At 52.4% G+C, this 27,367-nt stretch overlaps 2 protein-coding genes, 1 long non-coding RNA gene and 3 gene segments (V, D, J or C); 5 read left to right on the top strand and 1 right to left on the bottom strand.

The window, feature by feature from the left end:
- LOC102940154 (immunoglobulin epsilon heavy chain-like) overlaps window positions 1-27,367 on the top strand; it is a 1,331,510-nt gene that overhangs the window by 744,845 nt on the left and 559,298 nt on the right. The window lies entirely within an intron of this gene.
- The window catches only part of LOC119563587, a 797,667-nt gene that overhangs the window by 231,034 nt on the left and 539,266 nt on the right, over window positions 1-27,367 (top strand). The window contains 1 exon segment of the C gene segment in view: window positions 21,074-21,080. Within this exon segment, the coding sequence occupies window positions 21,074-21,080 (7 nt within the window).
- Window positions 1-27,367, top strand: part of LOC119568011 — a 937,337-nt gene that overhangs the window by 732,769 nt on the left and 177,201 nt on the right. Inside the window, 1 exon segment of the C gene segment in view lies at window positions 14,358-14,367. Coding sequence covers window positions 14,358-14,367 — 10 coding nt within the window.
- Window positions 1-27,367, top strand: part of LOC102948108 — an 883,083-nt gene that overhangs the window by 704,023 nt on the left and 151,693 nt on the right. The window contains exons 1-2 of one of the 4 annotated variants that reach the window (XM_043527000.1): window positions 2,033-2,158; window positions 2,252-2,561. The exons of the other annotated variants lie outside the window; for them this stretch is intronic. Coding sequence (XP_043382935.1) covers window positions 2,110-2,158; window positions 2,252-2,561 — 359 coding nt within the window. The 5' untranslated portion in view covers window positions 2,033-2,109. Of the gene's footprint in view, window positions 1-2,032; window positions 2,159-2,251; window positions 2,562-27,367 lie in introns of those variants that run through there. 4 annotated transcript variants of the gene reach the window in all.
- Window positions 1-27,367, bottom strand: part of LOC122462699 — a 480,831-nt gene that overhangs the window by 350,849 nt on the left and 102,615 nt on the right. The gene's annotated exons all lie outside the window — the stretch shown is intronic.
- Window positions 10,755-11,550, top strand: LOC122462695. The segment is given in 2 exon segments: window positions 10,755-10,882; window positions 10,975-11,550. Coding segments are annotated over 2 exon segments (381 nt in total).

Genomic DNA, 27,367 nt, shown 5'->3' with positions numbered 1-27,367 from the left:
CCCTTCTCAAGGTCACCACCTCTTTGCCAGGGTCGAGCTGCAGACTCCTCCGCCCCCGGGACCGCTCGCTGCAATCCCCTGGGGGACCCTGTTACTGCAAAAGTCCTTCTCTCTACCAGGGCCAAGCCGCAGGCTCCTCCGCCCCTGAGACTGCTCATCGCAGTCCCCAGGGAACCCTGTTACTGCACAGTCCTTCTCGCTGGTCACACACTCCCGGGGGTTAACTGCCCCCAGAAACCGCTCCTCTCTGAGCCTTCAGCACGCCTGGTCCCCATCAATCCCCCCTTTGTTTTACTGCTCCCCAGTCACTTACTGCAGGAAGTGCCATCCATGGGGTGCAGTAGATCCCACCACTCCCACCAGTTGTCAGGAAACAGGGTGTCGGCCATTCTCTGTGTCCAGACCCCTGCACACACTTGCCCTCTAGGGCTCTGCAGTGATCATACACCCTTATCCCACCACCTAGATACTTAAGAACTGCATAGGGGAAACTGAGGCACCCCCACACTATTCAGAGGAAACATTAAGAACAGTCCCACTTCGTCACACATGACAGCTGCAGGAACCGCCGTGTGTTATTGCTCCAGACGAAGGCAGTGGGCCAGAGCAAAGCGGGGATTGGAGCTAGAAGGGAAACCGGTTTGCAAACCGCCCTTTAGCACGGGGCGTTAGGAGCTGAGGGAGAGGGACTTACCGACAGGAGGGGTTTTCAGGAGGGGAAGCTAGGAAAATACCTCGTGTATCAAGTCCCCTGCAACACAACACACACTGCACGGGTCTTATTCCGTTTCGTTGGGAGCAGTAATGAAAAACACACCTGTATCTACACACCCAACCTCGAGACTTCCCATCCCCTCCAGCAGGCGGCAGCACGGACACATAGACCCAGAGAAAGCAAGCGAGCAAGGGGAAGTCACGCACTCTCACCGAAAGAGTAGCAAACACACACACACACACACTCACTGAGCCGGTTGCATCTCCTTCAGCAGGCGGCAGCGCGGACACACAGACATTGAGAAAGCCGGCAAGCGAGCAGAAGTCACGCATGCCGCACCCCCACTGAGACGAGCAAACAGAGAGAGAGCGAGAGAGCAGGTCGCATCTCCTTCAGCAGGAGGCAGCAGTAAAATAGACAAACGTACACACACACACAGAGAGAGAGAGATGGGTTTATTACTCCTAAGAGGTAGCAACGACAGAAACACATAAAAGCTGATTCCGACTCCTTCCCTCCCATGCGGACGAGCAGGGAGGGACATCCACATGCAGAACGAGTTGGTCTTTTCTCCACCTAGCAGGAGCCAGGAGGCCTCGCAAACACACCCTGGCCTTTCTTCTCGGGCGGGACTCATTCAATCCAGCAGAGAGCAGCAATGTTACACAAATGGATTTGCACCCATGCGCTGTGACAAGGTCCTGCAAGGAGGCAGGGTGCCCCTCGAGGATTAAAATTGAGGAGAACTGGGCTCTGTTCCCGACTCTGTTGCTGGGTGACTTTGGGAAGTCACTTCACCTCCCTGTGCCTTAGTTTCCCCATCCCTAAAATAGAGATAATTCTCCTTCATTCCAATAACCGGCGGCAGGGACACACGGCAAGACAGTCATACCCGGTCCACCCAGCAGGGGTCCGCAACATCCAAACAATCCCACGTATGACAAGACCCAGATCTTATTTCATACCCCGCCGGGGACATCAACACGCAAACACACAGCAGCGGAGAGCACGGGTCTGGTCGCTCACACTGAGGGGGTCAAGCAGCTACGAGGGAGAGCTAACGGGTTTTATGCTCCGTGTCAGAGTCTTGACTATATTTAAAAGTGTTCGGTGTAACTTGAAGAGCCGGCCCAGCGCCCCACAAATACAGCAATTCCGTGTCTCACCCCGGTGCACGGCGCAGGCCGGTGGAAGGAGACTATTCCTGCTCAGTCAGAGCCCTCCCGCCCCAAGCCCTTTCACCTCCCACGCCCGCTGGGCGAAACCCACATGCAAATCCCTGCCCTGCTTAAACCCCAGCCCCCGGTCCTGCGAGCCTCAGGCACCGCACGGCGCTGGCCCGTTTCTTCCTGCTGAGGAGTATCCCCAGACCCTTCCTGCTACACCTCTGAGACATGGCGTTGCTGCGGGGGTTTCTTTTCGGCATCTTGGCCGCTCCCTTCGGTGAGTATTTCGGGAACACGCAGACCCCGCTTTCGCTCCCTGCCAGCAGTGTAGAGTGGAGGGTCACTTCTCCTTTTCTCTCCCTTCGCCAAGGTGTCCTCTCACAGATCCAGCTGGTCCCGTCCGCCCCGGCAGCGGTGAAGCCCGGAGAGTCCCTCACTGTGACTTGTAAAGTGTCGGGGGACTCCATCGCTACCCGCGCCTGGTGGAACTGGGTGCGCGAACTCCCCGGCCGAGGGCTGCAATGGGTAGGGCGCATCCATTTCTCCGGGAGCACGAACTACGCCCCCGACCTCCAAACCCGAGCGAACATTGCCAAAGATGACGCCAAGAACGAGTATTACCTGGAACTCCGCTCCCTGACCGCTGCAGACACGGCCACCTATTACTGCACCAGGTGGGACCCACGGTGATACACTCCGTGACAAGCCCCCGGTGGGGAGAGTCTCCCTCAATGAGTCGGCTACATCTGTTCCCTGTTACAATCTTCCTAGCTCTCCTAAGGCGCCGGAGAGCTTTCCCCCTTGGCGCTGCTAGCTCGTTTCCAGCCCCGACAAGTTTCCAGGGAGTTTCTCCTATTTAGTGGAATCTTCAATGACCAGGAGGAAGTGTGATTCAGGGATCAGGGAGCTGGCCAGAGGCGCGTCTGCCCTGTTTATTGCTCTGCGAGGCCTGAGGCAATTCACTTACAGCCAGATTTTTAAAGTTAAAGATTTTTAATAATTCCCGTTGAAACATCTTTAAAAATCAGGCCATTCATTAGTCTCTGTGACACCCCCCTCCCCACACACACACACACACACACGCTCCGGGTCTACCAAAGACTTCGAATCATGGAATCCTAGGGCTGGAAGGGACCTGGAGAGGTCATTAGTCCAGTCCCCTACACTCATGGAAGGACTGAGTTTTCTCTTCTGAACCATCCCTGACAGTGTTTGTCTAACCCGCTCTTAAAAATCTCCAGTGATGGAGATTCCACAGCCTCCCTAAGCACAAGACTCACCTTCCACAAGTCTCTCCAGGGCAGATTTTCAAAGTTGGGCACCTAAAATTGCAGATGTGCAAATCTCACTAGATGCCTAAGTTTAGCAGTTTAGCTCACACCGGGCCAGCTATTTTAAAGATATTTAGGTGCTTATGGTGTAGATATTTGCCTAACTCCCATTGATTTCAATGAGTTGTTGACACCTGGGTACTTTTGAAAATTCCAATAGTTGCTTATCTGGATATTTAGGAACCTAAATGCCTCTGAGAATCTGGCTTTCTCTGCCTCAGTTTCCCATCTGTGTAATGGGGATATTGACACTTCCCTACTTCACAGTAGAGTTAAGAGCACAAAACACACTAAAGATTGTGCTCAGACACTATGGTAATTAGCAGCAAAGAGTCCTGTGGCACCTTATAGACTAACAGATGTATTGGAGCATGAGCTTTGGTGGGTGAATACCCACTTCGTCAGCGGCGTGTAGTGGAAATTTCCAGGGGCAGATATAAATATGCAAGCAAGAATCAGGCTAGGGATAACGAGGTTAGTTCTATCAGGGAGGATGAGGCCCTCTTCTAGCAGTTGAGATGTGAACACCAAGGGAGGAGAAACTGCTTTTGTAGTCCGCGAACTAGTCACAGTCTTTGTTTAATCCTGAGCTGATGGTGTCAAATTTGCAAATGAACTAATGTTCATTTTTTAAATTCATACTTTTAAAGGTCGCCATCCTGCAGCAAAAAAACTTCAGGACCAGACTACAAAGAGAAACTGCAGAGCTTCAGTTCATTTTTAAATTTGACACCATCAGTTTGGGATTAAACAATTAGATCCAGACTAACAGGGCTACCCCTCTGATATGGTAATTAGGGCATATCAATGACTGAAGTGGATAGTAAAAATTTTCCTGTCAGAGCTTTTCTGCAATGGAAAATTAAGTATTTAGCTAAAGTTTTTTTCCAGAAAATCTCTTTTGGGCATTTGGTTGAAAGATATTTTGGGTTTTGGCCAAAAAGTCCATGATTGGTGATGATTTTAAATTTTTACTTTTCAAGATTTTTTTTTTAACAAAAAGTTTTTCGGGGGGGAAACAACCCACTTTATACCCAGCTCTACTGGAATAAGACCCTTTCTCCATCTGGTCCAATCCTGCTGTTAGCTCAGTCAATGTAAACCAGACTCTGCTCTCAGTTACACTGGTACAAACCCAGCATCACATCACTAATATCTGTGGGATTATTTTAGGTATTCATCCCAGTCACTGAGGGCAGGACTGGACCCCACCAATATTAGCCTTGATTTCACAGGGAGCAGAAGCAGGCCCTACCTATATTTAAGGTTATTTCAAAGTTCCCCAGTGTCAGGGTTTCTTCCCCACTCTGAACTCTAGGGTACAGATGTGGGGACCTGCATGAAAAACCCCCTAAGCTTATTTTTACCAGCTTAGGTTAAAACTTCCCCAGGGTACAAACTATTTTACCTTTTGCCCTTGGACTTTATTGCTGCCACCACCAAGCGTCTAATAAATATATAACTGGGAAAGAGCCTGCTTGGAAACGTCTCCCCTCCCCCCCCGCCCGCCAAAAAAAAATCCTCCCAAACCCTCCACCCCCTTTCCTGGGGAAGGCTTGATAAAAATCCTCACCAATTTGCATAGATGAACACAGACCCAAACCCTTGGATCTTAAGAACAAGGAAAAAGCAATCAGGTTCTTAAAAGAAGAATTTTAATTGAAGAAAAAGAAAAAGAATCACCTCAGTAAAATCAGGATGGTAAATACCTTACAGGGTAATCAGATTCAAAACATAGAGAATCCCTCTAGGCAAAACCTTAAGTTACAAAAAGACACAAAAACAGGAATATACATTCCATTCAGCACAACTTATTTTATCAGCCATTGAAACAAAACAGAATCTAACGCATCTCTAACTAGATTGCTTATTAACCCTTTACAGGAGTTCTGACCTGCATTCCTGCTCTGGTCCTGGCAAAAGCATCACACAGACAGAGAGACCCTTTGTTTCTGCCCCCTCCCCTCCAGCTTTGAAAGTATCTTGTCTCCTCATCGGTCATTTTGCTCAGGTGCCAGCAAGGTTATCCTAGCTTCTTAACCCTTTACAGGTGAAAGGGTTTTTCCTCTGGCCAGGAGGGATTTAAACAGCTCTGTTTACCCTTCCCTTTATATTTATGACACCCAGATTAAATTTCTTTAATTTTCTGCTTCTGAAGAGATCATCTCCCAGACAGATCAGAATCCTGAGTTTCACTTGATGAAAAGGGCCAGGCCCCAGAGAGATCCCCACCTGCCACCAGTCAATTCTCCCCTGTTCCGCTGCAGGGCAGCAGCTGCTGCACCTCAATCTGTTTCCTCCATTTAGCCCAGAACCAGGCCCTTTCATCTCCCCTCCCGGATGGGTGAAACCCACATGCAAATCTCTACCCAGGGGGGTTCCTGTTTAAATACAAACTCCTGGTCCTAGAAGCCTCAGTCACTCCCCAGACACTGAACTGCCCGGTCCCTGCTGCTGGGGAGTCAGTTCATTAATTCAGACCATCATGGACTCATTCTTCACCCTCTTATTCCTCTTAGCCACCCATTCCTGTGAGTGTCTGTGGGAGGGGGTAGGGAAAGTTCTGCTTCACTTGTACTGGAGGGAGAAATGACCCTTGACTTCAGCAGAGCAGGGGGAGTCCCCGAGGAGTATCTGAACAGCATTATAATTCCTGAAACAAATTCCCTCCTTTTTCAGGTGTCCTTGCCCAAATCCAGCTGGTCCAGTCCGGCCCGGGAGCGGTGAAGCCTGGAGAGACCCTCACCGTGACCTGCGCAGTCTCGGGTCAGTCCATCACTAGTGGTCATGGCTGGCACTGGGTCCGGCAGCCTCCTGGGAAAGGGCTGGAGTGGCTGGGACGGAGATATTACAGCAGTTCCACCTGGTACACAGACTACAGCTCATCTTTCCAGAACCAAATCACCATTTCCCCTGATTCCTCCAAGAACCGGTTCTCCCTGCAGCTGGCCTCCCTGGGAGCTGCAGACACCGCCACGTATTACTGCGCCAGGCAGACACAGTGAAGCAGAGCAAAGTAGGGACCCGTGCAAAAAGGGGATGTGGATTCTGAACATACTCTCAGGCCTCTGGCATGCTGTAATTTATCTGTCTAGAGAAAGGGAAACACAAACACAAGAAATTTCCACTAGATGGAAATGAAGGGACATCTTCTGCTTCCCCTGTCCACTCCCTTCTCTCCCCAAATAGACTCCTTCAGTGCTAAACATTCATGAGAATCTTGGCACGGTGAAGAATCAACCTCTATCGCTTCCTGGGGACTAGTCTACAAAAATCAATTACTCCGAATTAATATAAATCAGTTTAGTTAAATGGGTGCCATTTTTGTGTGTGCATGCTCACATTTCGGTTTCAAATTCGTTCCAGCGGTTCATCTTGGGAACCAGGAAAAATGCTGGAAGCAAAGTTTATAACCAATGCATAAGAGTGTCCACACACAGAAAGTCAAAACGGTTAATCTCAATGGGACTGGAATCACATCGTTACTTACATCATCACCCCTGTGAGTGGAGAAAGTGTGTACACGCGCGCGCGCACACACACACACACACACACACACACACACACCAGATCTCATTCCTTCCAGAAGGATACAAGCATCCACAGAGAGAAAGTGAGAGGGAGTGAGAATGCTCTTGTATTCCGAAACTCTGTAAAGGAATGAGTGAGTTTTCTCTCTCTCATAGAAACATGATTAGATATTGGATGAGACTCGAGGTCCATCTAATCAGGTATCCCACCTCCAAGGGTACCTGATGCTTCAGAGGAAGGTTGTTTGCAGTGTTGTTGTAGCCCTGGTGGTCCCAAAAATATTAAGATACACAAGGTGGGTGAGGTAATATCTGCTGCTGAAACAACTTCAAATGGTGAAAGAGACGTTTTTGAGCAATGCAGATCTTCTCTGCAGGTCTGGAAAATATCAGACCTGAAGAAGAGCTCTGTGTAGCCAGACAGCTTGTCTCTTTCACCAACAGAAGTTGGTCCAATCAAAGATATTATTTCACTCTGTCTCTCAGAAGAAGGTGTAAAACCCACACAATAAGCAGATGGGTGATAATCTGTGCCACACATAGGTTTTACGAAAACAGATACTAAAACTCAAAGATTACTTATGGGCTTGATGCAGGAATCATTGGGTGAGGTTCAATGCCCTGTGTTAAGCAGGTCAGACTAGATGATCAAATCCCTTGGTAATCCCATCTGGTCTTAATATCTATGAATCTATTAAAATTACAGAATTTTTCCCAATGTGATTGCAAATGAAATGAAATTATGTGAAAACTCAATGGAATTTTACTTTCAATGAGATTTGGCTGCCTTACTGCCTTAGGTCTTTCTGAAAAAAGAAAGACATTTAATTATAATAATTAACACAAGAACTCAGGCTCACACCTTCTGTTTAACCTTCAGTGTTTGCACACCACCTGCAGCAAGGTTTCCTGACATCTGCAGACACAGCCACCTATTCCTGTGCCAGAGGTAGCCCAGTGACAGAGAGCAAAGAAGGGACTCATACAAAAGAGAAGAGGTCAGTAAACAATAATGAGGTCAGAGTTACAGAGAGAGTTAAGCCACCCAGAAAGAGACACACACAGTAAATTTAATATGAAAAAACAGATATGAAGAGATTTTTTTCAGAGAATCCAGAACTTACCCCCTTTTCCTGGACACAGTTTGCCTTTCAGCTCCCACAGGATCTCGTCAAACTTCCTGAGAAAATAAATGTATTTGTTTTCATTACAATGGTTCCAAGAACAGGCAGGGAAAGATTAATGGAAATGTAGATTACACAAAATCACTCAGGCCCCAGGGGCTCTGCTCCCTGATTTCTTCAGACAACACACAGCCAATCTGTGGAATTCCTTGCAAGAGGATGTTGTGAAGGAAAGACTATAACAGGGTTCAAAAAAGAACTAGATAAGTCCATCAATGGCAATTAGCCAGGATGGGCAGGGATGGTGTCCCTAGCCTCTGTTTGCCAGAAGCTGGGAATGGGCAACAGGGGTTGGATCACTTGATGATTCCCTGTTCTGTTCATTCCCTCTGGGGCACCTGGCATTGGCCACTGTCAGCAAACAGGATACTGGGCTGGATGGACCTTTGGTCTGACCCAGTATGGCCGTTCTTATGTTCTTATCAGCATGTGAATCTGTGGCTATTTCCGTGTATCCAGGTGTGTACAGGAGTATGTTTTCTGTGAACCAAGAAAGTCTCTTTCCTTCCAGTAGAAGGTAACACTGACTCAGGCCCACACAAACCAAAATGAGCACAACAAATCTCATTCCCTGCCTTAGGGGGCAGCAGTCTTTCTCACACCCCGTCAGAGTGTCCCCCCCCCCCCCCCCCCCCCGACCCTATCTGCTCTGAACTCTGGGGTACAGATGTGGGGACCCGCATGAAACCCCCCCCCCCAAGCGCATATCCTACCAGCTTAGGTTAAAACTCCCCCAAGGCACAAGTTCTTTTCCTTGTCCTTGGATGGTATTGCTGTCACCACCAAGTGATTTAAGCAAAAATTCAGGGAAGGGTCACTTGGAGCCCTCCCCCCCAAAATATCCCCCAAGCCTCTTCACCCCCTTCCCTGGGGAGGCTTGAGAATAATATGCCAACCAATTGCCTTAAATGTAAGTACAAACCAGACCCTTTATCTTTAGGACACTAAAATCAATCAGGTTCTTAAAAGAAGAGCTTCAGTATAAAGAAAAAGGTAAAAGAATCACACCTGCAAAATCAGGATGGAAGATAACTTTACAGGGTAATAAAAAGATTTAAAACAGAGTACTCACCTCTGGACTCAGCTTCACAGCTACAGAAACAGGAATAAAACTACCTCTTAGCATAGGGAAAATTCACAAGCTAAAACAAAAGATAATCTAACACATTTCCTTGCCTTACTTACAATTTTTGTAATCATAGATGAATCATTTCAGGTTTTATTTTCAGGAGATGTTGTCCCTTCCTGGTCTCTCCATCCGGAGAGAGAACAATAAAAAGAGCACAAACAAAACCTCCTCCCTGCCCCCGCCAGATTTTAAAGTATCTTCTTTCCTCATTGGCCTTCTGGTCAGGTGCCAACTAGGTTATCTGAGCTTCTTAACCCCTTACAGCGATTCAGTACAGCTTCCCAGGAGGGATTTTATGTTACCCTTATTTCTATGTTTATGACACACCCACCCTCACTCCGAGGCAGTTCTTCTACCTGGAAAGCACCTAATAATAAGGTGCTGTGTTTCCCTCCATCCTGCTCTTCAGATTCGGTGCTGTGTCCTGCCATCACAGCCTGTGTTCTGGCAAAGCCCACGGGCTGTATCTTCTCTCCATTCCCTTTTCCTTCCCTCTCACCAGAGCTGCTTGTCAGGTTCTGTGGCCTAAACCAGCCCTTCTCCCGCATTCAGCTGCTGCTCCTTCCCCATCAGACATTCCCACAAGAGAGTCATTTCCCCAAGGACACTGTTTATATCTATTTCATATGCCCAACACATTTTCCGAATAGCCACCGCTCCAATACAGGGACACCTTTTACTCAAATGTGGAGAGAGAGAGAGAGAGAGAAAGAAAGAAAGAAAGAAAGAAAGAAAGAAAGAAAGAAAGAAAGAAAGAAAGAGTTAGTTCAAGTGTAGACCAGGGGATATAAACCCTGGAAAGGCACTTTTCTACCCAAATGAGAGTGCACACTTGGGGTTAGACCAAGATATGTACACATGGATTTAAATTCACATTTTAGGTTATACCAAAACTAATTTCCCTGTAGACAAGGCCTAAGACAAACTGGAGCAAGTCTGTTTATAAACCAGTCCCTAGAGCACTCAGATCTGGTCTACACACAGCTTTTGTATTCATATAACTGCTTGAGTTAGGAGTGTAATGTTTTCGTCCATGTGGTTATAACAGTGCAAGGCCTACTCTGGATGAGGTTATACCCGAGTAAAGGTGCCTTACTCCAGTCTAGTTTATCCTCTTTCTTCTCTGGGTCATGAGCAGGCATTTTGTCCGCCTTCTCCGTGGACGTCCCAGTGTTTGAGAGAAAGGGCAGAGTGTATGACCCCAGAATATTAGGTGTCCCCGAGCCATTCCCTGCTCTTCTCAGCAATGTCCGAACCGCATAGCTTGGAACGGAGTCACCGGATACTTTACAGGTCAGTGTAAGGGATTGTCTGGGTCCAGCCTAACACACACCTGCACACAGAGCAAGTTTCACTCCCTCCAGCAGGGCCCAGCAGTGTCTCTCTCACACTCTCTCTCCCCCTCACAGGTTTCTCGGCTACAGGAAAAGCACCGGACCCTAAGGCGATGCGTTTCCCCCGCGCGTGCGCTCTAGACTGTCCCTGGGTGGCTGCCCTCACGGCCTTTATTCTGGCAGAGCCCAGAACCTGCATCTACCCTCCCTTGGTCGCACGCTAACACATGAAGTTGATGTGTGACTCTGCTTCCCACCAGACAGCTCCCTACCTAGAGGGGCCCCTCCCTTTATACCCGCTGGGGAAACGCCGCATGCAAATCGCTGCCCCGGGGGGTTCCTGGTTAAATACAAACCCCTGGTTCTAGGAGCCTCAGCTCTCTCCCCAGACACAGAACTGCCCGGTCCTGCCTGCTCGGGAGTCTCGCTCGTTTTATGAAAAAGAGAATGACATCTCTGTGGCTTTTCCTTCCCCTGTTATTGGCCCCCAGCTGTGAGTGTCTCTTGGACAGCGGGAGAACTGGGGGCAGATGCACAGATTCATTGGCTGGCTAATTTCGTCCATATTTTTTTTCCTCTCCCCAGGTGTCCTCTCTCAGGTGCAGCTGGTGCAGACCGGCCTGGGCGTGGTGAAGCCCGGACAGACCCTCACACTGACCTGCGCCGTCTCGGGCGTCTCCATCACTGACAGCAGCTACGCATGGATCTGGGTCCGGCAGCCCCCCGGGAAAGGGCTGGAGTGGGTGGCACGTATATACCCACACGACGGGAGAAAGTGGTTTGCCGCGTCTCTCCAAAGCCGGACCACCATCTCTTCGGATACCTCCAAGAACCGGTTCTCCCTGCAGCTGGCCTCCCTCGCGGCTGCAGACACCGCCATGTATTACTGTGCCAGAAACACACAGTGACACAGAGCAAAGCGGGGCTGGTACAAAAAGGGGAAGCGGATTGTCTAGACTCACTCGGGGCACGTTCACACTCACGTCTCCATTAGAAGCGGAGTGAGACAGTGGCCAAAAGGAGGTTTAGGAGGTGGACATCGGGGAGGGAAAATTCCTGGTCTACTAACTCAGCTCCTCCTAACACGGACACCCAGAGATCACATCTCACGGCTTCCCCAGGGGGAATCAATCAGACAACCACCCGCAGGTCTCGTTCCCATCGGTGTGGGAGGATTTATAGCTATAGCTATAACATATCAATACGAATACAATATATACACATGTATGTGTCTATATTAAATCTCTTCAGTGCATATCTCTCTGTGTAGACACACACTAAACATTTCCCCTGTCATTCACACATTACTGGGGTGATTTTGATCGCTAATTCGGCACCAGAGGTCCGAATGTCGCTGGTTTAAACCCTGAGGAACAAGGTTTAACATCCCTGCCAAATTCTGTCCCTCTCCAGTGCGTGTCCCAGCCCTGCGCCTGACTTACCACAATTACAGTTGTGTGTGTGTGTGTTTGTACATATACTAAATCTATATTGTGTGGGTCTATATGTGTAGACACTCACTAAATATTTCCCCTCCATTCACACTACTGTGTTTCTTTTGGGTGTCGATCACTGATTTGGCTTCGGAACCCCTGAGGTCTGACTATCATCCGGGGTTAAACCCTTAAGGACAAGGTTTAACATCCCCGCCATATTCCGCCCCCTCTCCAGTGTGCGCCCCAGCCCCAGCCCTGACCTTCCACAATCACAGGACTCCTTTGGATGCAGCCCAGAAGCTGCCGCTCTCCTGTCTGCCAACTTCCCGGCCTCCCTCCCTGCCCTGAAAGGTGTTTGCGAGCTTACTTGGGCAAATCCAACCTTTCTCCCTCTCTCACTTAGATGGGGTGGCCTCTGAGCTAGAAAGACCCAGAAAAAGAGAGCTGGCCCTCACCCTCCCGGTCCCGGGCCCCCTTTACCCAAATCCCCGCTCCATTTTCTGAATCCTCTTGCTTCCCCTTGGCTGCTTTCACCTGTGTTTTGTGTGAGCATCTGCCTCTGTACAACCATGTTCCAAATTCTCTTTCCAACCCCACTCACATGACGTCAACAATTCAAAACGCGCCCATATCCAGTGGGTTTGGGGATCCCAATTCCCTTAAATCCTGTTCCAAAACCCCACCCATATCTGCAAATTTCACATTAGCCACACACCTGTCCCCCACCCCGCTGTACGACTCTCAGGAGATGGACTCCGTGGATTAAGGCTGCGGGGTTAAGAAGCCTGCAATATTTAGGAGCCAGAATCTCCCTGGATTTCACTGGGGATGCCCAGTCCCCAGCCGGTCTCTGTTCTTCTCTACCCAGTGTCACCAGACCCTGTGAGAGACTCCCAACGATTCCTGGATTTCTCCACTGAGAAACTGCTGAGCTTGAATTAGTATGCAAACTAGATACCATGAACTTGGGTTTGAAGAGAGACTGGGAGTGGCTGGGTCATTCCACATATTGAATCTATTTCCCCATGTTAAGTGTCCTCACACCTTCTTGTCAATTGTCTACATGGGCCATCTTGATTATCACCACAAAAGTTTTTTCTCCTGCTGATAATAGCTCATCTGAACTAATAAGCCTCTCACAGTTTGTATGGCAACTTCCACCTTCTCTGTATGTATGTATCTATCTTCTTACTATATGGTCCATTCTGTTCATCTGGTGAAGTGAGCTGTAGCCCACGAAAGCTTGTGCTCAAATACATTGGTTAGTCTCTAAGGTGCCACAAGTCCTCCTGTTCTTTTTGGGGATACAGACTAACAGGGCTGCTACTCTGATTCCTGGATTTGACCCTCACAATCCGCACTGAGGCAGGGAAGTCTCCTTAACCCCATTTTACAGACGAGGCACTGAGGCCCGGACACACTAAGGCGGAGATTACCCCACTGGCCTAGGGTATGTGGGCACCCACCTCCCACTAACTCGAGTGGTATCTGTGCCCCCACAGCCCCGACGTGGATTTACCCAACGGCAACAGGGAGGGTCTGAGTTATTTAGGATCTGACCCTGCGACTTCTGTCCTAGCTCCTGGGGCCCCAGGCGAATCACCAGACCAATGTACATGTGCCCTGAGCTGAGCGCACTGTGTCTCTGGGGTGTAAAGGGGACCCCTGTCCCCGAGGGGACATCGCCATGTGCTGATCGCTCAATCCCGCCTACTCTTACACCCGTCCCGGGGAACCCGCGTGCGAATCTCTGCCCCGGGGGGCTCCTGTTTAAATCCAAACCCCTGATTCTCAGTCTCCCCCCGGACACAGAACTGCCCGGTCCTGCCCGCTGGGGAATTTCCTTCATTCTATGAAAACGAGAATGAAATCTCTGTGGCTTTTCCTGCCCTGTTCTCTGCCCCGGCCTGTGAGTGTCTGTCGGCTAGTGGGGGAAATCAGGGACCGAGCCGCAGACTTTTCCGGTGGGTAACGTTTGCTTTTCTCCCCGCCCCGCGAGATGTTCTCTCCCGGATGCAGTTGATCTAGCCCAGCCCGGGCGTGGTGAAGCCCGGAGAGACCCTCAGCATCACCTGTGAAGTCTCCGGAGTCTCCGTCAGCAGCTACCATTGGCGTGGGGCCCGGCAGCTCCCCGGGAAAGGGCTGGAGTGGATGGCGGTTATCCGCTGCGCTGCACAGGGAGGGACCACAGAGTACAACTCGGCTCTCACACCTCGGGTCACCATCACCAGGGACCCCTCGAAGGAGGAAGTTTATCTCCAGCTCCGCTCCCTGGCAGCTGCGGACACCGGCACCTGTTACTGTGCCCGACACACGGTGACACGGAGCAGAGCCGGGACTGGCACAGAAAGGGGAAGCGGATTTCTCAATAGTCAGGCGACTTGAACACTCAATTCGTGCTCTAGGAGAAGAGACAGACGGGGCATTCGCCCACAGTGGGATCACAGGAACCAACCCCGTTTCTCCCCCCACATCCCACCCTCTCCCAGCCCCTTCCACCGCTTCCTCGTGCAGCGCACTGACATGTGGACCCGGGGACTCACTGAGACGGGGTGACGGCTACATTAACGGTGGGATACTCTGGGCCTGGTTTCCAAAAGATGCTCGGCCCCTGCGTCTCTGATTGACCCTCAGTCACTGCTGTGGGGGATTATCCACTTCTGGGAATCTGGCTCGCTGTGACTGGCCTTGGGCACCGAATGATTCACGCTCCCAGACTCAGAAACCGGTGTCAGAAATGTTGCTCCAGGGGAGCCAATGTCAGAGGTGCTAAGCAGGCGCTGCTCTGCCTGAGGTCAGAGAGAGCTGCAGGGGCCCAGCACCTCCAAAAATAATAATAAGTGGCGGTGTCTGGCCAGGAAAGTCCCGGGAGAAAAGAAGCAGAGAGCTGGTTATACAGCAACCTGTGTGGGAAATTCCAACAATTCCCTCCTGTCCTGTCACACCATTTCCGGCTTTTCAGGGTGTAAGGGAGAGTAATGATATTTTTACTGAAAGGACGGAACAACGCATTTGAGAGCCTCTTTGCAAGATTAAATGTTCTTGTATCGCAATGTTCAAAGGAACAACAATTTTATAACCCCAATAAGAAACACAATTGCTCACAACTATGGTGAAGGGGACCGGTACAAGAACCTAGTCTAGAACATAGGAACAGCCATGCTGGGTCAGTAAGATCACTAGTCTGTCTCGCCCAGTACCCTGTCTTCCAACAGTGGCTGGTGCCAGATGCTTCAGAAGGAATGAAGAGAACAGGGCGATGTGTGTAGTGGTCCATACACTGTAGTCCAGTCCCAGCTTCTGACAGTCAGAGGCAATGGGAGCTGCAGAGTCGGTGCCCAGGGCGGGGGCCAAGTGCAGCGACTTCCTGCCTCCACGTTAGGGGCCACAGAGACGTCCCGGCCACTTCCCTGAGCAGCACGAAGCCAGGGCAGGAAGAAAGAAAGAAAGAAAGAAAGAAAGAAAGAAAGAAAGAAAGAAAGAAAGAAAGAAAGAACACCCAGCATACGCTAATAGCCGGTTCATTGCCCTGCCCTGTCACACAGCTCTGAGAGAGCCACTGAACAGAAGGAGCTGAATAGCTCGTGTGGTTTCATCTTCTTTTCAAGGGTGATATTAGAGTGTCTGATCTTTATGCAAATCCCCCAGCCAGGGTCTCCCTTTAAATAGCAGCTCCTGGGCTGTCACGGGGATCTGCCTGCCCAGGGGCTGAAGCCAATTTCATTTCTCCCCTTTTCCCCCTTTTCAAGAAGATGGAAAAGGCGTTGTCACTTCTGGTTTTACTCGCTCTCTCGCCCTGTAAGTCAGGAGGAGAAATCCGGGGGGAAATGATCAAACCCTGAGGAAGAGCGGTCAGGATTTAAATGTAACGTTTCCTGTCTTTGCAGGCGCCCGGTCCCAAATCCAGCTGGTCCAGTCCGGGCCGGGCGTGGTGAAGCCTGGAGAGCCCCTCACACAGACCTGCGCCGTGTCTGGTTACACCATTTCTTCTGGCTCTGACTGGGCTTGGATCCGGCAGGCTCCTGGGAAAGGCTTGGAGTACATGGGGTATATATACGGACCTAGCCGAGGCACAAACTACGCCCCGGCTTTCCAGAGCCGAATCGCCATCTCTGCAGACACCGCCAAGAACCAGTTCTCCCTGCAGCTCCGCTCGCTGACAGCCGCAGACACCGCCACGTATTACTGCGCCAGAGACACAGTGACACCGAGCAGAGCAGGACCTGTACGAAAAGGGGAAGCGGTTTCTATACAGACATTCAGGGCATTTAACGCTGTGATTTTCCTCTCAGAGGGACACAGGCAGGAATAGAGAAGGACAGAGGATCTCTAAGGTATCAGATATCTCAAGATATCATAAAATTCACACAAGGAAAGTGTGACAAAGTGGGACTGTTCTTAATGTTTCCTCTGAATAGTGTGGGGGTGCCTCAGTTTCCCCTAGGCAGTTCTTAAGTATCTAGGGGGTGGGGTAAGGGTGTATGATCATTGCAGAGCCCCAGAGGGCAGGTGTGTGCAGGGGTCTGGACACAGAGAATGGCCGACACCCTGTTTCCTGGCAACTGATGGCCTGGCCCTTCCCCCCTGCAAGGTGAGAGCTAAAGGGTTGGAGAACAAAGGAATCAGGTGACCTCCTGGCCGGGGACAGGGACAAAGCCCAGAGGAGGACGGGCTGGAGGGAGTTTCAGTTTGGGGCTGGCTGGGGAGGAAGAGTGAAGTGCAGACGTGGTTGTCTGGCTCACTGCCCCCCAAAATGGATGCAGCTGAGGGGTCCTGTTCTCTGCACCTGCAAGCTCTGTTTTCGACCATGGTCCTGTCGTCTAATAAACCTTCTGTTTTCCTGGCTGGCTGAGAGTCACGTCTGACTGTGAAGTTGGGGTGCAGGACCCTCTGGCTTCCCCAGGAGCCCCGCCTGAGCAGACTCGCTGTGGGAAGCGCACGGAGGGGCAGGGGATGTTGAATGCTCCGAGGTCAGACCCAGGAAGGTGGAAGCTGGGTGAGCTGTGGGTCCTGAAGACAGGCTGCTCACAGAAAGGAGACTTCCCCAGAGTCCTGACTGGCTTCATAGGGAGCAGTTCCAGAGCATCGCCCAGGGACTCCGTGACAGAAAGGATACCCTGATATTGCAGAACAGCAGTGACAAGAATGTCACTTCTCATTGCAGGACTAAGGGTTAAACAAGGGAACGACCGGCAACCCCCAACTCTCACCATGTTCTCTCATCCCCAGCTGCTTCTCTCCCACTCACCTGCCATTCACACCTCAGGGTTCACTGCTGAGCCTCGCTGGAAGAACTAGTGTTGCCCATGGGCATAGGGCTGGGACAGGGAAATGGTAATTTGCGAGCAGTGATACACAGTGATAGGAACTGCAAGGTGAGTGAAAGCAATGCACAGGGAGGCGCCCAGACGCTGGGGTAACCTCTGTATCAGAACGGACAGAGACTAGACTAGACTAGAGAACCCTAGAGAGGCCCTGGACGCGCCGTCACCCCGCCTTACCACCCAGATTCACAAGCCTGGGGAGAGGAAGTGTCGCACATGGAAACATGATCCTGCAAAAGGTTTCAGCCACTTTCCCTACCGGAGTAAATGTATTGTCGTTCCTGGTGCAAATAATGGGAAATTAGGAGTTGTTGTGATTGTGGATATGACATTAGCGTCCACACTCCCCAGCCGAGAAGGGGCCGTGGGCAGGTGCTGTCTGTCGCTGCCTTGGAGAGCTCACAGTCTGCACAGACAAAGGGGAAGGGAGGCACAGCCTAGGGAAATGGCTTCCCAAGATCACACAGCAGGGCCAGTGACACACCACAGTAGTTGGACTCTTCATTCCTGGCTGAGGGCCCCTCACCTCTATAATCACAAGACAGCCCAGAAGATGCATCTTCTCTCCATGCCCAGTCCCCTCTCCGCTCACTGAAGGTATTTGTTGGTCTCTGATGCCTGAAACAAACACCTGTCCGGGATGGTCTAGATCACACTGCGCCCTGCCATGAGCACAAGGGCTTGGACTACAGGACCTCTCATGGTCCCTTCCAGTCCTACCATTCTCTGATTTCTCTCCCCGCCACTTCGGCTGATTTCTCTCCACCCCCAACACAGATTTTCAGGACGATCTCACCTCTACTGACCCAGCCTGTACATTATATCAATTGATTTTATTTGCCCAGCCCATTTTGCATTAGCCCCTGCTCTGTTGGAGAGACACTGTAAACTGTGCCTCAGTGGGTCACAACTGAAGATACCAAATTCAGGACGAACTGCTGAAAAATAGAGCAAACACAACCCAAAACTGGTGGTTAATCCCCCATAGGATATACCAAACCAGCAATAAAAGTAAACTTCTATTTCACCACACTGGCTAAGAAGTCATAAAAGCAGATTCCTTGGGCATTATGTCACCACCAAAAACACTGGATTTAGAGATGAGTGGTTCTTTAGAACCAGTCTCATCAAATAATAGCATCTTCTGATCCCAAAGGACCAGCCACACACCCAGGTCAATACATAACTTAGATCTTACCCTAAGGTCACGCTGATGTCAATCCCTTAGTATCTAAAATCTAAAGGTTTATTTATAGAAAGAAAGAAAGAAAGAAAGAAAGAAAGAAAGAAAGAAAGAAAGAAAGAAAGAAAGAAAGAAAGAAAGAAAGAAAGAAAGAAAGATGAGAGTTAAAAGTGGTTAAAGGAATCAAATACATACAGTAATGGCAAAGTTCTTGGTTCAGACTTGTAGCAGTGATGGAATAAACCGCTGACTTAAGTCAAGTCTCTAGCTGCTTCCAAATCATTGGAAGGTCCTCAATCCTTGGTTAGAATGCTCCCATTAATATAAGTTCATAGTCCAGAGGTTTGAGCAGGACAGAGGCTGGAGGAGGAGAAAGTCAAAATAGAGGGGTTTCCAGAGCCATTTATACCCTTTGCCATGGTGAGGGAAACCCATTACTTCAAACAAAAACCTCAGTTTAGCTAGTGGAGAATCCCAGGTGACCAGACAGTGTTTGGGGTCACATGGGCAAGTCACATGTTCATGCCCAGTTTCGCTCAGTCATTTCAGGATGTCATCACCTACACCCCAAACAGCACATTTATAGGACAGTCCACTCAGGGTAGCTGGGCGTCTCCCATGGTCCACTGTCAGTGAAGTGACCTTTTGATGGGCCACTCAATTTGAATAGTTCCTCCAAGATGTGCTGACTGGCTACCTTGTGGGCTGTATCCCAGGAGCAAACATTTGAAATCCAGCTATAGAGCCAATATTCATAACTTCAAGTACAAACATGATACTTGCATGCAGATAGCATCATCATAACCAGCAAGTCATAACCTTGTCATAGACCCTGACTCGACAACCTTTGTACAATATTTGCTGCAAATATATAACAGTGGTTGCAACAATGATCTATAGGGTCATATTCTAATCAGAGAATGTCACAGACACCCATAGACTTCAGCAGGCTTCGGATCACACCCTGTGACATGAAGTGGGTGTGTGGCTCTCCCGGGCACCAGACAGCACTCCCTGGACAGGGGTCTCGCTGGTAGTCTTTCCACACTGGCTGAAACCCGCATGCAAATCCCTGGCCCAGCAGGGACTCCTGAATCCCAGTCCCAGACCCTGTCCTCCGGACCCCCCAACCCGCCCCTCCTCCCATTCCATGGGCTCTGAGCTGAGCGCACGGCCTCTCTGGGGTGTAATGGGGACACCTGTCCCCGAGGGGACATCGCCATGTACTGAGCATTCTCCCCCGTCATCTGTTATAGCCACCCTGGGGAACCCGCATGCAAATCCCTGCCCCTGGGGGTCCTGTTTAAATCCAAACCCCTGGTTCTAGGAGCCTCAGTCCCTCCCCAGGCACAGAACTGCCCGGTCCTTCCCGCTGGGGAGTTTCCCTCATTCTCTGAAAACGAGAATGAAATCTCTGTGGCTTTTCCTTTCACCGTTCTCTGCCCACAGCCGTGAGTGTCTCTGGGACACGTGAGGGAATTAGGGACACACACAGAGACATTCAGTGGCTAAATCATTCCTCGCTTTGCTTCCTTTCCCCAGGTGTCCTGTCTCAGGTGCCCCAGTCCAGTCCGGCCCGAGGGCGGTGAAGCCTGGAGAGGTTCTCGCCCTGACCTGCGCTGTCTCCGGGGTCTCCGTCACTGACGGCAGTTACTCCTGGCAATGGGTCCGACAGGCTGTCGGGAAAGGGCTGGAATGGATGGGACTCCTACATCCAAATAGCGGGGGTACAAGTTACGCCCCGTCCCTCCTGGGACGAGTCACCCTCTCTGCAGATTCCTCCAAGAACCAGGTCTCCCTGACAGCTGCGGACACCGCCACCTCTTACTGCCCGCGGTACACAGTGACCCAGAGCACCGCGGGACTGGCACAAAAAGGGGAAGGAGTTTCCATGCAGAGCATTTAATATCCCAGGTCTTGCACTATCTGCAGGCTTGGACGGATCAGATTTCATCAAACACACAGAAACCCTCCCACCCCCGAAAACATATTTCCTTCCACCAGCATTGAAATGTACAAATTCTCAAAGTAAAATAATGCTGGAAACACACAATTCGGTGCAACTATATAACAATCAAAAGTGGTTTCAAATAGACATCAATATTGGCTGTCAAAACTATTTAAAAAAAAATTCTGCTGAGCCTAATTATCTCCAAACTCCTCTTGGCTACAGGCCAGTAATGTTCACAGGATCCAGGATAGGTCCTTACATATTTCAAGGACAGCCACTGCGTCAGCTCTCTGTAGCTGGAGCCGCTCTGGCGGCTAACGAAGGACGAGTCTCAAAGGGCACGAGGGACGGGAATTATCAAAGAGCTCGAAGCACCAACAATCTGGGTGAGACACCCACAAACAGAGGCACCGGAAGTCATGTTTATCTTGATGGCACAAAATCCCACCTCCCGAGGAATTTCAACAAAAAGGCAGAGCGAGCTGTGCAGGGGCCGAATTGGTGATTCCTGGGTGCCAGCAGCCACTTATCCCCAATAAAAAAACACTGGGGATGGATGGAACAGTCTTGGGGTTTCTCTTCCCTCTCCTGGTTGCCTTTAGGAGAGAATTTAGGGGAGACCCGGGGGGGGGGGGATAATATATCTTATGTGTTAAGAGAAAGGGATTAGGGGATGTTTTCGGTTGGGGTTAGGGGATAAATGCAGGTTTCTGGTTAAGGCGAGGGTCAGTGTTACTGCGCCAGGAGAGGCAGTGACCCAGAGCAGACCAGGGGCTGGCACACCAAGGGGGGCGGTGGTTTCTAAACAGCCTAGGGAGGCCAGAGATTCAGGGACAGCGGAGCCCCGCAGAGACAGCGAGACTGAGCACAGTGGAGCGAGTAGGACAAGCACATGTACAAACAAATGTTTCTAAAAATGCCCCCAGAAGACACCCAGTTTCTCTGGACACGATTTACCTCGGAGCTGCCACAGGAACCACGTCAACCTCACCGACAACCAACATGCAGATCCCGGTCCCTGCGGGTCTCCTGTGTCCCAATCCAGTGCCCTGCCCCCTGGGCCCTCCTCCCTCCCCTTCCAGCCACCTCCTGTCGCTGCATGTGCGCTGAGCTGAGCGCAGGGTCTCCCTGGGGTGCAAAGGGGACCCCTGTCCCCGAGGGGACATCGCCATGCGCTGAGCGCTCACCCCCGTCATCTCTTATACCCGCCCTGGGGAACCCGCATGCAAATCCCTGCCCCGGGGGCTCCTGTTTAAATACAGACCCCTGGTTCTAGGAGCCAGTTACAGAACTGCCAGTTCCTAGCCCCTGGGGAATTTCCCTCATTCTATGAAAACGAGACTGAAATCCTGTTGCTTTTCCTCTCCCTGTTCTCAGCCCACACCCGTGAGTGTCTCTGGGTCAGTGGGGGAACTAGGGACACAGACATTCAGTGGCTAATTCCTTCCTTGCTTCATTTAGCTTTGCCCAGGTGTCGTCTCCCAGGTGCGGCTGGTCCAGTCCCGTCCGGGGCCAGCGAAGCCCGGAGAGACCCTCACCCTGCCCTGCGCTGTCTCCGGGTTCTCCATCACTAGCGGCGGTTATGGTCGGGACTGGGTCCGGCAGCCTCCCGGCAAAGGGCTGGAGTGGCCGGCAAGGGTTAATCCCAGCAGTGGGGGCACAAGCAACGCCCCGTCTCTCCAGAGCCGCTTGACCATCTCCAGGGACAAGGCTAAACATGCGCTCTCCCTGCCGCTCCCCTCCCCGACAGCCGCCGACACCGCCGCCTGGTCCAGCGCCGGACACACAGTGACCCAGAGCAGAGCGGGGCTGGTACAAAACGGGGAAGCGGCTGATAAAGAGCAAAGTCAGGCCAGAGGGACAAAGCCAATTTGAGCCCCCCCCCCCCACACACACACTCTGCCCACACACACAGAGACACACACAGACACACGCGCTGCCCACACACACCCAGTGGCTAGAACAGGACAAACAGCCCCAGGGATATTATGAAAAGTGCCCCCAGAAGCCGCCCAGTCTCTCTGCACCCGAATGACCTGCCAGCTGCCCCAGGGATCCCGGCCAGCTACCGCCGAAACACGCGAGTTGTTTGTATTTCAGTGGCTCTAGGAACAGGCGGGACCGATTCACAGATGTGCAGAGTCCGGCGCGGGCAGGGACCGGGGGAGGTGTCGATCTGTTTGCCTGTGAGTGTCTCTGCATGTCTGTGTAGACTAAGGTCTATTTCCAGCACGAACCCCCAGCACACAGGTCCCCCCAATCCTCCTTCCTTCCTTAGGGGCCGCAGTCTCGCTCTCTCGCACACACTCCGGCTTTTCTATGTGGAAAGCACCCAACAAGAAGCTGCTGCATTTCTCCCCCGGGCTTGGTTCAGACTCTCCCCGTGTCCCAGCCAGCGCAGCCCCTGCTCTGACAACGCCCAGACCCTGCAGCGTCTCTCCCTGCCCAGCCCCCTCCCACTCAGCGCAGCGCAGGGAACCTGGGGCAAATCCACAGATTCTGGTGCCTCAGTCTCCCCCCAGAAGCCGAACTCGTTGTTGGCTGGACGTTTCCCTGCCTGCTTCAACCCCCATCGGGAACTCTCTGTGGCTGTTCCTTTCCCTGGAGCCCCAAACATCACCCAGGCCTCATCCCAGCCTGCCAGGAGCAGTGCACCCACCCCACTCACTGTTACATACGAACATATGAATGGCCAGACTGGGTTAGACCCAAGGTCCATCTAGTCCAGTGTCCTGTCTTCCAACAGTGCTCAGTGCCAGGTGCCCCAGAGGGAATGAACGGAACAGGGAATCATCAAGTGATTCATCCCCTGTCACCCATTCCCAGCTTCTGGCAAACAGAGGCCAGGGACACCATCCCTGCCCATCCTGACTAATAGCCATTGACGGACCTGTCCTCCATGAACCTACCTAGTTCTTCTTTCAACGCTGTTATAGTCTTGGCCTTCACAGCATCCTCTGGCAAGGAGTTCCACAGGTTGACTGTGCAGTTCTGTGTTTAAAAAGCCCCTACAGAAAACGTCCCTTTTCCAAGGTGTTCCTCATTCCTATCACTGCAAACCCAGCCCAGAACCTGAGTCTTCTTCTCAGGGCCTGGTTCCCTCCCCTTTCCCCCAAGTGCTTGTCAGTCCATGCTCCTAAAACTAGCCTTCCCTCCCCATTAGATACCTCTAGGACAGTCTCAGCATCGGGGCATCCTTTCTCCTTATTGTCTCTGCCCACCGCAGTTTTAAGTATCCACTGCTGCGAAGTTTATTTTACAATTCCAGACAGGAAGCGGGGGTCTGACTGTCCCATCCCCCACACAGCGCTCCAGCCTCCTGGAAAATTTATCCACAGTCGGAGATACCCACATGCCTTGGAATGGTAGGGGTGATTATGACGATGTGATGCAGCAGGGAGGGGGGAGTGTTGACCTGGGAATGTGCCCTGGGGATGGGAGACCTGAGAGCCTGTCACCTGAGCCAGGAGGGGGAGGGGGAGGTAACACCTCTGCCCAGGAATGTGGACGGAGGCTGCAGCAGGGAACCTGCTGGGTGGGTTTAGTTTCAGTTTGGGGCTGGGTGGAGGAACACAGGGAACCCCAGGGCTGGGGTCTAAGCTCCCTGCTCCCCCAGAAGGACTTGATTGAGGGGTCCTGGGTGTACCCACAAGCTCCGTTTTGGACTGTGTTCCTGTTGTCCAATAAACCTTCTGTTTTACTGGCTGGCTGAGAGTCTCAGTGAATCCCAGGAAGAGAGGTGCAGGGCCTGGACTCCCCCACACTCCGTGACAACTGGTGGCAGTGGTGGGATCTACTGCACCCCGTGAATGGCGCTTCCTGCAGTGAGTGACTGGGGAGTAGTAAAACGAAGGGGGATTGACAGGGACCAGGCTTGCTGAAGATTCAGAGGGAGACAGTTTCAGGGGGCGGTTAACCCCTGGGAGTGTGTGACCAGAGAGAAGGACTTTTGCAGTAACAGGGTCCCCAGGGGGATTGCAGCGAGCGGTCCCAGGGGCAGAGGAGTCTGCAGCTCAACCCTGGCAAAGAGGTGGTGACCTCAAGAAGGACCGGCACACTAGGGGCTTTTCCTGGAAATCGTGGAAAGCTGCCCGGCCTGCGAGTGGCCAGCAGGGAGATGTACGCTAAGCGCCTTAAGAGCGACCTGGTGGAGATGTGCAGGCAGAGGGGGCTGCGCATCGGGAGGTCCACCAAGGAACAGCTGATTGCCCAGTTGGAGGAGAGGGATCGCTTGGATGACCCGATCCCTGTCCCTGAGGGAAGCCGCCCGGCGGACGCAGCGTGGGCCCTGGGGCCTGATCGGGCTGGGAGGGGTCAGACTGCTGCCCAGGACATCCCGAGACCCTCCCTACCTATGCCTGGGGGAGGGGTTGGGGGAAGCCCAGCGAATACCGAGGGCACCCTGACCCCAGCAGCCAACAGGGGATCCTCCCGGCGGAGCTCCCCATCCCTGGAGTGGAGGCGGCTGGAATGGGAGAGGGAGATGAAAATGAGGGAGCTGGAGGATCATGAAAAACAACGTCAACATGAGGAGAAACAACGTCCACATGAGGAGAAACAACGTCAACATGAGCAGGAGGAGAAGGAGAGGGAACGTCAGGAGAAGGAGAAACAAAGACAGCATGAACTGGAGCTGGCCAGGCTGAGGAGCAGTGGGGCCCCGGCTGCGGTGAGTGAGGGGGGACCCAAGACTGCAAGGAGCTTTGATAAGTGCTTCCTGGCCCAGCGGAAGGAGGGGGAGGACATAGATAGCTTCCTGACGGCCTTTGAAAATGCCTGCGAGATGCACAGGGTTGACCCTGCAGACAGGCTCCAGTTCCTCACCCCCTTACTGGACCCCAAAGCCGTGGAGGTGTACAGCCGAATGACAGGGGCGGAGGCAGGGGACTATGAACTGTTCAAACAGGCCCTGCTCCGTGAGTTTGGGCTGACCCCCGAGATGTACCGGAGAAGGTTCCGGAGTCAGCGTAAAACGCCTGAGGCCACCTACCTACAACTGGTCAACCAAATGCAGGGATATGCCCCCAAGTGGAGAGCTGGGGTCCAAGCTAAAGAGGATCTGCTTGACCTAATCGTACTGGAGCAACTGTATGAACAGTGCCCTTCCGACCTGAGGCTGTGGCTGGTGGACAAAAAGCTAGAGAACCCCCAGCACACAGGGCAGCTGGCCGACGAGTTTGTGAACAGTCGGTCAGGGGGTAGCAGGGAGGAGTCCCAAAAGAACAGGCCCCCCTCCCGGATGCAGAGAGAAAGTCACCATGGGGCCTCCCAGCGGGGAAATAGGGAGAACCCCCTCCCAAGGGGAACGCCTGGTGTCGGGCCCCTCCGACCCTCTCGAGGGGACCAACGTGACCTGAGCTGCTATCACTGTGGCCAGAGAGGCCACGTATGGACCCAGTGCCCCGGGCTCAGGGACAAACTGAGCAGACCCAACCTACCCAGGGTTAACTGGGTAGGGACTCAGCTGGACGAAGGGCAGACGACCCAGGCAAGGGGGGCTACCAGTTTGCCACCTGCTCAGGAGGGAAGAATACCCCCAGCCAGCCCCGCCAGAGGGCTGGAGGCTCTGGACTCAGGGTGCTCCGTTTACAGGGTGGGTGCGGGGCTGTCCCTCCGGAGAGAATGCCTTGTTCCCCTGGAGGTGGATGGGAGGAAGGTCAATGGATACTGGGATATGGGTGCGGAGGTGACGCTGGCCCGGCCCGAGGTGGTGGCCCCAGATCGGGTGGTGCCCAACACCTACCTGACCCTGACGGGGGTGGGTGGGACCCCATTTAAGGTGCCCGTGGCAAGGGTACACCTGAAATGGGGGGCCAAGGAGGGCCCCAAGGATGTGGGGGTACACCACCATTTGCCCACTGAAGTTTTGATGGGGGGAGACCTAGAGGACTGGCCAAGCGACCCCCAGACCGCTCTGGTTGTGACCCGTAGCCAGAGCCGGCGAGGGGCACTGCGACCTGACCCTGGGGAGGGTACCACACCGGAGGCACAGGACCCTACCCTGGTGGGGAGGGAGCGCCGAGGGGCACGGCTCAGAGAGGCCAATGAGGGGGAACCGGTCCCCATCCCTTCCCCAGCTGCTGAGTTCCAGGCCGAGTTGAGGAAAGATCCCTCCTTGCGGAAGCTCAGGGACCTGGCCAACCTCAGTGTGGGACGGTGTCACGGAGTGTGGGGGAGTCCAGGCCCTGCACCCCTCTTCCTGGGATTCACTGAGACTCTCAGCCAGCCAGTAAAACAGAAGGTTTATTGGACAACAGGAACACAGTCCAAAACAGAGCTTGTGGGTACACCCAGGACCCCTCAGTGAAGTCCTTCTGGGGGAGCAGGGAGCTTAGACCCCAGCCCTGGGGTTCCCTGTGTTCCTCCACCCAGCCCCAAACTGAAACTAAACCCACCCAGCAGGTTCCCTGCTGCAGCCTCCGTCCACATTCCTGGGCAGAGGTGTTACCTCCCCCTCCCCCTCCTGGCTCAGGTAACAGGCTCTCAGGTCTCCCATCCCCAGGGCACATTCCCAGGCCAACACTCCCCCCTCCCTGCTGCTTCACATCGTCACATCTCTCCCCCCTTCAAGACTGAACTGAGCGGGGTCACTGTGACCAGTGACCTGGGGAAGTTCGGGGCCCCCTCTCCGGGACAGCGCATCCGCTATCAGGTTGGCACTTCCCTTCACGTGGACCACGTCCATGTCGTAATCCTGCAGGAGCAGGCTCCACCTCAGGAGCTTGGCGTTGGCTCCTTTCATCTGGTGCAGCCAGGTCAGGGGAGAGTGGTCGGTGTAGACGGTGAAGTGTCGCCCGAAGAGATAGGGCTCTAGTTTCTTGAGGGACCATACCATGGCCAGGCACTCCTTCTCGATGGCCGCGTAGTGTTGCTCCCGGGGTAGCAACTTCTTGCTCAGGTACACGATGGGGTGTCTCTCCCCCTTTTCATCCTCCTGCATTAACACCGCCCCCAGTCCCGTGTCGGAGGCGTCGGTGAACACCACAAAGGGCTTGTCAAAGTCTGGGTTTGCCAGAACTGGGCCACTGACCAGAGCCTCCTTCAGCGCCCGGAAAGCCTCCTGGCACTGCTCGGTCCAGACCAC

The sequence above is a fragment of the Chelonia mydas genome, chromosome 13, assembly GCF_015237465.2.
Source record: "Chelonia mydas isolate rCheMyd1 chromosome 13, rCheMyd1.pri.v2, whole genome shotgun sequence".
Classification (NCBI taxonomy): Eukaryota; Metazoa; Chordata; order Testudines; family Cheloniidae; genus Chelonia; species Chelonia mydas.
The sequence above is the reverse complement of the archived record's forward strand: the minus strand, read 5'-3'. Positions and strand labels throughout refer to the sequence as shown.